At 35.8% G+C, this 13,506-nt stretch overlaps 1 protein-coding gene across 1 annotated transcript in view; it reads right to left on the bottom strand.

Moving 5' to 3' along the window:
* Positions 1-6,700: 6,700 nt before the first annotated feature.
* The window catches only part of LOC114361345 (DNA N6-methyl adenine demethylase-like), a 72,268-nt gene continuing 65,462 nt past the window's right edge, over positions 6,701-13,506 (bottom strand). Inside the window, exon 4 of the mRNA XM_028316342.1 lies at positions 6,701-6,862. Coding sequence (XP_028172143.1) covers positions 6,701-6,862 — 162 coding nt within the window. The remainder of the gene's footprint in view (positions 6,863-13,506) is intronic.

Genomic DNA, 13,506 nt, shown 5'->3' with positions numbered 1-13,506 from the left:
TTACATCTATCTAATATTGTGAGTAGATCATCATCAAGTCATTTAAACTTCACTGCAGGAGCACGACCATCTCTAAATTACCAGACCTAAATGAGGAAAATCATCAAATAAAAAACAATCATTAATGCTCAACTAAAAAAAAAATGACAGCTTGCTAGTTACTACAATCAATCTGAAAAATCATGTAATAATTACAATAAAAAAATGGTTCAACTAAAATATTTGACAGCTCGCTACCGCCTTCTAAGGCCCAAACAGTGCCATCTAGTGGCAGCACCGTGTAGCTGAAGTTAATGCATACTATTTATATTTTCAACAATGCATGCATCGAATTATTAGCACGCTTAATCTAATCGACTGGCACTGAATAGCACAGATACCTTTACATCGCCTACCCCCATGGGGGTATCTACTCGTACTACATTGGGAACCCGTATATACAGCGTCTGTCTGTCCATGTCTGAGTGTGGGGTTATAATGGCGATTGTTCGTGGTAGTTTTTACTTTCCTTCTGTTCTGGTGCCTTAGGCTAATTGAACAGGAACTTTACAGACGGCGGTTATTTTAAACTTTTTTTAAAACAGTTTTCGACGATGAGTTTTGGGATTGGATTTTTGGCGCTTCCGTGTTTCGTGTGTTAACTCAAAAATAGAGAATTCTGTGACATTGGACATCCAAAAGTAACTATTATTTTTTTATTACTAAGAGCTAAGACTAAGGGATGAAATAACATTCAAAAAGGCTTAATAGTTAGGCTTATTTATAGCGAGTTCAATAGAAGATACGAATTTTAAAAATTCGTACAAGAAAGCTTTTCCTAAACATTGTTCAGACCCAAATCTCGAAACAAGAAAGAGAGTTTCACTTGTTACATAAGCGCTACATTTAGAAAATCAATTGAAACGTTATTGCGTTTTGTTTCTGTGTAATCAAAGGAGCAATTTCGCGAGGGTATAAAATAATAAAATATTAACAGCGCCTTTATAGCCGAACGTCTCGAAGTTATGAAATTTTCAAATGTATGGCGGAAATTGCGACTCACTCGCGTTTAATAAGTCGCCTTTAACTTTGTTTTAAATTCAATATGAAACAATTTTTTGGATTTGTTTTTTTTTTGTAAATTAATTATTTTTTAATTTGCTAGATTGCTTAAAAGGGTATTACACGGGCAGTGCACTGTCATGGCGGGTCATAATTTCAGTAACTTATCAACTTATGACGAGGGTAAAAAAGTCTATAAACTATTTAATTTCATTTTTCCATTAAGATCATTTAATAACTCAGCAAAGCTCTTTTTTCATTCTTAACAAGTTTTTTTATCAGTTACCTACTTTAAAATGAAGAGGATAGGTAATCTAATTTTAATTTAAGTTTGAAAATTGTCCGCTTGGCAAAGGGAACACTAAAACTGCACATAAGAGGCAATAGAATGCATTAATGAAAGTTTCAGGCAATAGTTTTAGAGTAAGTATCCAATAGAAGCGGGCGCCCACCCCACCCTCCCCCCGTCTTAAAGTCGGCAAATTAAATATTAAACTCCGCCATTTTGCTTGACGTGCTATCATTTACATCATTAAGACGCCACGAGGAAAAGATACATAACCCAACTTTTCATGTTTTGCCGCGCAAACGGTATTGTATTAAGAAAAAACAATAATAAAGTCTTGGGGTATTGATCGACGGGGGGCGCATGCGCGTAACGACGAAATTTGCAATTACAAGGTGCTCTGTGCAAATTTCGTCCGAGTTTATAATTCGAAGGCAGCGTCTAGCGTCGAGTTTTCCGCTCACGACGCGAGCGGGGGACAGAGACGGCGATATTCGAAAATAAATTCAAGTTAGAGGTGCATCGTTTTGAAAATTTCCACGTTTTTCCGCGCGACGTAAGTTGGGATGTGTACAGCGGAGTATAAATATCAATTAGAGAAGTTGCTTTGATATATGGCGCCGAAATTGTTAATTTATGGCTCCGATGTAACACACGATGTATCTCAGCTTAGCTGTTATTTTGTTATCAAAATCCCCAAGTTACTTTACATGAATCACTTGCGTACAAATTAATGGATTTTTTCTGTCTTTTTTTTATATTTATTTAGGGTATGACATTTTTCCGTGATATTTGACAATATTTTTTATTTGTATTGATCTTTTTCTATCAAAAACATGTTTCCTACACTAATATTATAAAGAGGAAAACTTTGTTTGTTTGGTTGTAATGAATAGGCTCAAAAACTACTGGACCGTTTTTAAAAATTCTTTCACCATTCGAAAGCTTAAGCTACATTATCTACGAGTAACATAGGCTAAATTTTATTTTGGAAAAAAATTGGGTTCCGTAAAATATGTAGATAATGTAGTCCACGCGCGCGAAGCTGCAGGCGGAAAGCTAGTCATTAATAAACTAGTGCTATTCGGAGCGTAACTACTAGCCATTTCTATTAATTAACGAAAACAAAAGTTCGTATCCTATCTACGAAATTTAACCAGCAAAGGTATTGCCGAACGTCCAAAATTACTAATCAAGCAAATCGCATAGAATCTCTAAACTAGGTATCTATCTATCTATCAGCAAGTGCAGCGGTGCAGTGGGGGCGGGGCCCCCGTCTCGTCGCCATGGCAACCGCAAGATGGCGCCCACGAAATTAGCCGTCTGCAGGCTTTATGAGCCGTCTTCATTATGTCGGATTTCAATTTATTTCCGAATCGACCGCTCGGATTGGAAGTTCCTTTAATAATGTAAAGCTGGTTTAATGCTTTTTTAATTGTAGGTCGAGGTATTGTAATGTTCATTCGCTATTCTAAAAGTTTGAATGAAACAAATGCCTAAAAATACAGAACAAAAGTACCAGAAGGTTTTATGATTCAAGGCAATTTTCCTACAAGAGAAGCTAGCAGTAGGTCATGTTATTCGAGAGCTCGTTTTAAGATACCATTCAATATTTATTCCCAGAAATTCCTTACTTCCCCTTATATTGCTTTTTTATTACTTCTGTTTTTATAGCTCTTATAAATAAGGAAATTTGCAAGTGCCTCACAATTGTAGAGCTTATATTCGGAGTGGTAGAACTGAGATCTGGATGGCCAGGGAAATATTGTAAATTACAATTTCTAATAAGAAGTGTATGTAGCAATATTGACCAAATGTAAAAAACGTAGTAGTTTTGAGATATCACATTTTTGCACCAGATTAGCAATAAACATGATTTACTTTTAATTTACTTGCTTAACTCATCATACTTGTTAGGTTTTTTATTAGCAGTCAAGCTGTAGATACTGGCTACACAGGAGTTGCAGCGGTGGGAACGAGAGGTGGGAATAGTCTCCTTGATAGATAAGGCTTTTTTTTATTAAGGCACATGAAATTGAATTCCACACCTGGAAAATGTTTACATTATCTATTGTAGGTATAGGTTTCTGCGAAAAAGCTTTAAAAGTATTTTTAATTCATCTACAAAAACCTTGCAAACGATACGTGTCGTTAAGGATCAATTTCGCGTAGAGCCGTCTGGAATTCGACAAAGAAGAGGTATTCAGTTGCACAGATAGACGATTGCAACTTGCGACTTAACATATTGCACAAGGCTTTCGGGTGAGAGACACTTTTTGTTTGCGGGAAGTGTGTGGTTGAATGAAGACTGGAAAAAAGATGGCAAAGATCGCGTTGTTGGTTTAACACTGTAGAGGATTAATTATTTAGAATTTTCACTGGATTCGATAGTCAACTTTTTTTGTTCCTTTTCATCTTTTTCGATCTATGGAGTCAGGGCATTCAATTGGTGATAGAATATCTCGCTCGTCCCGATTTCAATTAATTTATAATTTTGTAAATAGATTAATATTGGAAGGGTAAAATTTACTTAGTAGGTTTCCCGAAACATTGATATCTAATCATTAAAAACCTTTTGGTGTAAGAAATATTAAAAAAAAATCGTATTTTTCGTTTAGGTATCCTTAGCGCAATGATGTTATGAAGAGTTATGCTCTCGTTTAGTTTCTATTTTAGTTATCTAGTAATAAATTAGGCTTGCCGTTGTCATTATGTAATAAACTACTACCTCCTCTATAACTTCACACATCCCAGCCAAACGAACGTCTTTGAAAAAGTTTAGTCAACAGCCTCGCAATCTTTAGCCGCCTTTGTGCCGGCTGTATGCTAATCGCTACATAAAGCCTCGTGATTGTATGGTGAGAGAGATTTAAAGAAATAGTTAGACGTATGTGTATGCGCTTAGGCGGTAGATATCTATTGATTGACTAGCGGCCGCCCGTGACTTCGAACGCGTGGGTCCCGTTTTACCCCCTTAGGGGTGGAGTTTCGTAAAATCCTTTCTTAGCGGATGCCTATGTCATAACATCTACCTGCATGCCAAATTTCAGCACGATCCGTCCAGTGGTTTGGGCTGTGCGTTGATAGATCACTATGTCAGTCAGTCAGTCACCTTTGAGTTATAGGCATACAATTTAGATATATTTTAGTGTCCGCTTTCGCATACTATATTTACTGATCTGAAACTAAGGCTGAGTTGCACCAGCTGACTTTGACCGTAACTATTATTATTATTATTCTGTCTTATGGCTTCAATGGTGCGTAACCGTAACTATAACAATAACCGGTGTTTTTTGTGTGGAGTTTGACAGATTTTTGACGTTTGTCAAAGTTAAAGTAAGATGGTGCAACTCCGCCTAAGTGTATGTAGGTTGTGACAACCGAGTTCACAACCCTAACGACAGACTTAATTAAAACTCTGAAACACAGAATCATAATTATTTTTAGGAAAATGTTATTGATTCAAGCTCTCAATGTTCTTACCAAATTAGAAACACTAAGAACTAAGTTTTGTTCAAAAGGTACTTTGTTCTTGTTGAAATAAAGTCCTCCTTGTCTATTTTTATAAAGAGACCAAAAGATTAAAGTTATTAGCTTCATTATTGTCACTAACAAAGATTACTTCAATTCTCTTTAAAGGTTTTTATAGATATAATCGTACATGACTTGGTATGATATAAAAGTACGTAGTACTTATTATTATAGTGATAAAAGTTGATCATATCATAAAATATATCTACAAAGTTAGAGCTTGACAACTAATAATTTTACCTTCCTATTCCCTATGCTATCCTATTTATAGGCCACTCTACATTGTTCGAAGTGCACTCATGACATTACACAGTGCATTATCGTGAGTGCAGTAATTGGAATGGACACATTCGATATTGTTCATTAATTTAATGCATCGAAGGTGTGCATTAATAACTAATATCTGAGAGAGCGCACTATCTCAAATAATGTTGAACAATTTATTGGTATATTATGTTTATATAATTTGTTTTTATATGTCTAATTTTTGAAATATTTCAAACGTTGCTGTAATGGTGAAGAAGACTTACATAAATGCAAAGATATAGTACATAGTTAATAGGGTTTGTGTATTTTACAATTTATATTTTTATTGATGAATAGATAGAGTACTTTGATACGGGAAATATCTCTCATTTTTATCTTCTAAAATACTATGTAAAATTATACACCAATAGTTAACGATAAAAGGGTAGTGATAGTGACCCATCTAAGTGGCCGTTCATAACTCACAAATACTCACAATCTACGCTCGTGACCGTGATCCTGACCCAAAAATCCGCTTTGTTAGTAAATAACAGCACTCTTGTTTTCAGTTTCACGAATAAGCCGCCAATCCATTCAGTAATTACAATTTACAGTCCAAACGCACTGAATGAACGCAGGTGCCACGCCGCAGGGCGCGCGGAAAAATATCTCGCACCACAACAATACACGACGCCATCGCTGTATTTGCCATCCATTTCCCGCTACACTTACTACACAACACTAAAACAACACACAAACTCATCAATGTATCGCCTATTTCCAGCGATAACATCCGATAGGTCACACAGCCTATTAATCTCCGTGAATGGGGCTTGTATTTGAGAGTACAGTTGGCCATGAACCGCGTCGCAGGTTACTTTATTCGTATATTCGGCTATTTTCCACTGAAAGCGAGAGTGACCCGTTTTTGAGCGTCCCGGTTGATTTGCCCACGTAATAGGATGTGGTTTTTGGACGCTGTTTTTGTTTGATCTATTGACAACGAAAGTCCGTGTGCGAATAAATTTGATTTGCGTTGGATTCGCGTCGTAGTATGCTGTAGATGTTTCGTAGCACCGTAGCGCTCTATGCTACGGCGTGATTTTTCGTAGCTTTGTTTTATTCATTCAGTGTATACCTACTTTTGTTTTACTAGGTGCGATTTGTAAAATATTTTTCTTGAATATACGAGTAGGTACAAACCATTTTAGATTAGGTAAATGGTGCTTTTAGATTCTACAAAATGCCTGTTTTGTTTGTATTTGAAAATATTGAATAACTGATAAAATAACAAGCTAACCGTGATCTTGAGCAATATACCGACATACAACTGGTATGTGAGATAAGTCAAAGTTGTGAAACTGAACTTTTATATGACGTCATCATAGCCTTACCTAATGCGGGGCATTTTCAATAAATAGCCCTTCGTTAAAAGCTAAAGTTCATTTAGTATTATGCGGAATACATAATAAACATACGTTTTTTTACAGTAATTATGATTTTTTTTCATTCACGTTGATGTAAATCTTTCAATAAACATACACGTAAAAACGTAGTATAAAAACACATTTAAATTAATGAATTAGTCATGATTAGTCACCGCAAACATGATGGTACGTAAAAGATGAGAGAAACAAAGAAAAAGGTAGAAAAGTTAAGTGATATACTCACGGGAGTGGTAGCGGAGCGCCCCCTGCCTCGGCCGCGCCGCGACTCGCTCTTGACCGTCTGCAGCGTGCCGTCCGGCGCCAAAATAAGCTAAAACAACACAGACACACCACGGACTTAACATAAAGCAAAATAAAGTAAGTAAAATAAAGGAATGTTAACACAAAAGGGAGAAATGAATAGAAAAACATGCAATGGAGTCAAGGTTAGATGGCGACAGATTAGTTGTTTTTAGTGGATTAATTGCGGTTTTTTTTATTACAATGATTTGAATTATGTAAGAATATTTATTTACAATCTCATACGAGACGACAATATTTGCCTTCGCACACAATACTTCAAAGTTTCAAACAGCGCCACCTAGTGAGTCTGTTCGTAACTAAAACGTACTTGGGAAAGCGTGCTTTTCTACGCGAACCTCATTCACTTCACTTAGCAGTTCAGCTACTCCTCGATAGATGGCGCTGTAGGTCGCGTCGTAAGCTTATTTTGAAACTTTCTGCAACTTGTTTTTTTGTTTTAGTGGTAGCCCGAAGTAATTCTTGAATTTAATAATTAACCTTATGAATTCAGCTAGCTTCAACTAGTGAATATCTAAACAATTAGCTGTATTTTAATGTGACATGTCAAAAGGATAAATGTTTTCCTAGCATCTAGGTAATTTAGTATGAATTATTTTTATCCTGGATTTATTTTTTATCACGATTGTGTAAACGTAACGTACCTTTTGTAACCTATTTAAGGCCATAATATCGACGTCAGGATACAATGTTTATGCAAAAAAAGCGTATCTATTAAAATAATTTAGTTACTAAGTTAACCGAAAATCGACAGATGTATAAACTACTAACATAAAATCGCTTTTAGACTAACGAGTTTTTCATTTGCCAGTCATACTAATTAAATTAGATACTGTATGGGCTTTAATAGATACAGTTTCTGTTGACTAGCACATGGCATTCGGCTTGCACCTGGCGTTTTAGTTCGTTACTCCTGTTTTTGTGTTAGACGCGCACGACATTTGTTCACTCGCTGTCCCGCTCTTTTGCACGTACATCTCTTTCTAGCGTTGTCTATTCTTATTCAAATCGCAGGTTTTGTAATTGGACCCATTTATGCAAACAGGAACCAACCCACACTTTGAGTGAAATTGAGTTAAGTACATAGATGGCGCTCAAATAACGCATTCTATCTTCAAAAAAATTATGGTACATTTTTAACGACTAACAACAGAGATACAGCACTGTCACTTGCGGAACCAACCCGCTTTGGCCAACTTTTAAAAACTATAAAGAACTATACAGCATGGTCCCTAAGCACTTATTTAAACTAATTATGCAAACTAGAACCAATGTTGGTTGGTTCCATTTAGCAAAAATTGTTACAAAATTTTTATACTTAACTAAACAGAACCAAAGATTGTTTGCTTAGTGGAAATCAGGTTAGTCTTGAAGGAACCATGTAGCATAGTTCTTGATAGTGTTAAAATTAAGCTATTTAAAAATAAAAAATCCGTTCTTATCGTTGCGTTTGTACCTTTATCATAAAAAATGTCTTAATAATAACAAAATTTGATGAATAAATTTATGCATTGAAAAACTCTACTCGAAAAAGATGAAACGAAGCAGTATGAATAGTATGATCTATGACCTTAGCCTGTTCTTCAAAACGAAATAACGACGTTGACAGCTCATGAATGAGACGATTCTCGATGACTCTCGAAAACAGCTTGTAGACATGGCTCAGAAGTGAGATGGGTCTATAATTCTTCAACAAGGTTTTGTCGCCTTTTTTGAAGAAGAGTATCACCACATTACTGTGCCATGCCGTAGGCGTTTTTTTGGCCTATCGATTTTGAGGTAGAAGACGATAATAATAGTGATTTTAGTTTGAAGGGTTCGTGATTCCAATTCACCATCTAATAAAAGGCATTAAAATCTATATTTTATATAGAATGACTTTTAATTTTAGATATATCACAACAATGAAATCTTACATCCATTTTGCAAGAAGGAACTAAGCAACAAAAAATGTTTTTGCAAGAAAGAACCAACCGGTTTTTAACGATTTACTTTAACTTTAACTTTACAAAATTTATAAATCTGATATTCCTAGATAGGCTGCAGTATCCCACATAAGATTAACAAGTAATCATTCATTTATATATTATGTATGCATTTTGCGCACTCTTTTTACAAAAGTCTCATTTTCTCGAAACCACCCTGCTGTGGGTTGGTTCTTGTTTGCATAAATGGGTCCAATTATCCTTTTCGGCCAGAATTAATGTTTGGAATATTCTTGTAGCAAGTAGTTTACGGTTCACATTTTCGGCAGCTGTGCTTACAAAGCTGGTTCTATGGTACAACTAACGATGTTTTACAATTTTTGAGCAGATAACGATAATGTTGTTAGTTCGTTTAATTTTGCGGTTATGTCAAAACTTCAGATACAACTGTTATTAAGCCATCAATATCTTGACTGATATTCAGCAGTTTGTCAAAATTTTCGGCTTGTAATAACGGTTAGCTGCAAATTGGCCTGGCCACCTCTGAGAGTTCGTAACCTGTTCTGTTATCTCGCTTTTGGTAAACGGGCCAATTACCAACATTACGTCAACGGACTTGAGCCAAAATTGCCGTACGTGCGGACGCAGACATCACGCGACGAGATGTTTACTACGGAGTATTTCGAAGACACGTATTATGAGACATGTGTTCGGCAGCGTGGGCTGTTGGGGTAGGTCGAGAGAGGCACGCGACCACTCTCATTGATAGAGACTACGCCGTAATTTACGTAATTAGTACTCTTTGTACTTAGCCCAGCGTGTGGTCGGCTTTTATTGAGCCTTACAAATTAAGATCTGTGAGTATTGACGCACGTAATTACTATGCGCGATACATTAGCGGTAGTCTCAACGATTTTAACGGCATCCTGCACACATTGTTCCATGAACCTTGGAATCATTTTTATTACATTTATCTTTTGATTTAATCAGAACCATAAATCGATGCGTACCATAAATATAATTTAATAACAAAATGAGATCCAATAACTAAAGTAAATACCCGTAATATGAATAAATCACCATTAAAATACACTTTGAAGTCAACACTGCACGTCCCGATGAATTGTCTTGCCATGATGGATGGAAATGGCTGTTATTTAAAATCGGTTAAAAGGCAGGTGCATCGTATCGGCGAAGATAATAAAAGCACACGATAATCTCGAACGTTAATCTGTACAGTAAAAATAATGAGGTTAATTGGACTGTGTTTTGTTTCGTCTCGTGCCGTCCGTTTTGCAAACCGTTACTAAATTACAATGGATGTATGTATTTAGTGCCGCTACCCGGCGACAGATGGCAGGCAAAGAAATTTGCGGAACCACGCTCGCGTTGGTACGAATTATAATGGTTTATTATTATTAACATGTATTGTTTTTATAAGGTATCATAATATGAAATCAAGAGCTTGAATTAATGCAAATTGAGTAAAATTAAACTAAAATAGTATTATAGATTTCACGAGACATTATTTTATTTTGAGTTATAAAAAGTCACAACTGAAGATTCAGAAAGAAGTAAAAATTTCTGGCTCTTTAAATTTGATCCGATACAAATCGCCTGAATCCAAATTTAGTCACAAAACGCTGACTGGCGGTGTCTACCACGAGTCAGTGGTTTTGTCGAGCTACAAAATACGATTTGACATACGACGACGCGAATACACTTCAGCCGACCGAGAAATTGCCTAAACATTAGTTATCTACCACGAATTTTAAACGGAATAGGTATTCTAAAAATAAGTAAGTTTTTATGACGGAGTTGAAGCTTTTGAACAGCGTTTATGGTAGGTATTCTGAGAGACGTAATAATGATAAGTTACACCAAAGCCAACGGTCAAGAGAATACAGGGATGATTACGGTGCGTGCATTTAACTTAAAGTTTTTAATTAATTCAATCGGATTGTGTAGCCACAACACAACGACCGCTAAGGGTTAACTAGCCAAGAGAAGATTCGCCCCATTTGTATTCATTTTTTATTCGACTCAATATTGTTCGGTTCCGTGTCGTCACCTCGCACCCCTTGATACAATGTTTAAACAATGAAGGGTGGGGGGGCCGATCATTAATAACTACATAATATCTGGATAAGCTCATTAACATTTTTGTGTAGTAAATTAAAAATATGACATGGTAAAGCTAAAGTTTCATGTTTGTGACGTTACGTGATAGCGATCGTTTTAGAGCGTGGCTTTGACAATTTTACTTAATTTTTCAATAGATACATCTAGAGACATTAAACCAATAATTTTGTCCATATTAGTGATTCAAAAGTAGAACTGTTTGCAGGTACCTACTTAATTTCATATTTTGCTTCACTTGTTTTGAAAATTGATTTACCACAATATAGTATTAAGACATTCTAGATGCTCTGAAATATTATACAAGTTATACAATTACCTTCTAAGTAAATCACTTTCTCGAAAAGTTAATTTAATTCTATTCAACCTACGAGACGATTGTAAACAAACGAGAATCTCCTCGAATTGGCGACATCGAGACCTGATTAACCTTAAACTGCTATCGATCTACCCCAAGGTTGCACTACAGGTGTCGAGGGTGAGGGTTGGATATTACGGCTGATGGGGCGCAAATTGGCCCGAAAAGCCCCGTTACCGATTGCTTATTTAGTTATCCGCAAGATTTTCGGCATCAAAATAGTGCGGTATTCGAGAATCGAATAAGAAATATTTGATGACGTGAAATATGTTAGAGTAAAATGATTTCTGTAATCATGCGATATTTTCAGCGAATGGAAACTGAATTGATCATTCTGTCAATTTAGAATGATATCGAAAACTAAATTGGGATTTGCAGAAGAGATATTAATATTCACACAAGATACAACTTCGTTCGTTTTTCATCTATCTATATAAATAAAAATGAATTGATGTTCGTTAGTCTGATAAAAACTCGAGAACGGCTGGACCGATTAAGCTGATTTTGGTGTTAAAATGTTTGTCGTAGTCCAGGGTAGGTCTAAACGGTGAGCAAATAAGGAAAGATTTGCTTATTTATTGCCTTTAAGGCGGAACAGAGTTCGCCGGGTCAGCTAGTAAAATATAAAACCTAATACTTTTTACCTAAGGTTAGTTTGAAACAAACACCGATTATAGGAACATCCGAGCAATAAAACTGAGAGCCAAATTGAGTCATCACTCGCACCGACGATGGCCGCCATTGTTTAGTCGGCGAGGACAGCCGCAGTTTTTATCCTGAGTAGGGCTGACTGGATCAAAGTTGAGGAGTCCAGACTTTGTGTCTGGCTTATTATTTTGATAGTATGTTTTGAGAACTAAGTGAGTTTTTCAAAACGCTTGCACATTGAGTCTACAGGGTGGAAACGTTAAGTGATCTCACTCGATTATTTCTAAACTATACAAGATATCGAAAAACTGATTACTGATTCTGAAAGTGCTTCACAAGATCTTTCAAACGGTACCAATAGTTGGTTACATAATAAAGTGGATCTATCCAAAAATTCAATGTTTCCATCTTCCATACATTTAGTAAAACCACATAATATTAAAAACTATACAAGATATTCAAAAACTGGTTACTGATCCTGAAAGTGCTTCACGAGCTCTATCCAACGGTACCAATAATAGGTTACAAAATAAACTGGATCCATCCGTCCATCCATCCTATTATTTAATGTGACTGGATTTTTACCCATATTATACAAATAAACTAATTTGATTTGATTTGGATATCTATCTCAAATTAGGATATAATATAGTTTTTGTATCAAAATAAATCCTAACGAATCTCACTAAGCCCTTAATTCTGCTTACAAAGAAAACTTGTGTCAATCGACTGCACAAAATGCTTTGTCCCAAATGTGCGTATTGATTCAGATGCGTGGCGCCCCTGTGCCGGCGGAAGATCAATTCAGACCAATGACGCAGTGTTGTCGACCGAGTAAAAGCACAGTCTAAATCAATACATGCATAACGTGATTTTATAATAAGTACCGTATTCACAAACGATGCTTGCTTAAGTGAAACAGCAAATCGAACGCACAGCGTTGAATAGAACTCTATGATTGGTTCGTATGTCACCCTATGTGTTCACGCGCCCTGTGAGACCTCATAGTAATGTTTGTGAATACGGGCGTAAGTTACTTTAAATAGAGTATTAGGCGACACTAGCCTATGTTAACATCCACATTAATAGTATGGTGAAGTCAGAATTTTGATACATTTACATAGCCCCCTTTACAGGGTGTTAGGTAAATGGGTATATGAGCCGACACTAGCCCATGTTAACATGGTTATATAAATGGTATGGTGAAGTCAGAAAATTGATATCTTCATTTTAATTATTTTAATTTTCATACAAATCGGATTTTATAAAATTTATTTTGTATGAACATTAAAAAAATTAAAATGATGATATCTTTCTGACTTCACCGCACCATTTATATGACTATGTTAACATGGGCTAGTGTCGGCTCATATACCCATTTACCTAACACCCTGTATACTTTCATTAATTAATTTGAGTAATAATATATCAAGTAAAAAGTAATCGATTCCTATTTCAAAATATTATTGTTTAAAATTATATTAAATAAAAATCAATTTTTGTCTCTACATTAGCTACTAAATTTTCGATCTACGGTTCCATAGACGCTAGCGCTAGCGGCGGAGAGTAGCAGTACTATTTTCT

The sequence above is a fragment of the Ostrinia furnacalis genome, unplaced genomic scaffold, assembly GCF_004193835.3.
Source record: "Ostrinia furnacalis isolate ACB-3 unplaced genomic scaffold, ASM419383v2 OfSCF0373, whole genome shotgun sequence".
NCBI lineage: Eukaryota > Metazoa > Arthropoda > Insecta > Lepidoptera > Crambidae > Ostrinia > Ostrinia furnacalis.
This window is presented reverse-complemented; position numbering and strand designations above follow the sequence as displayed.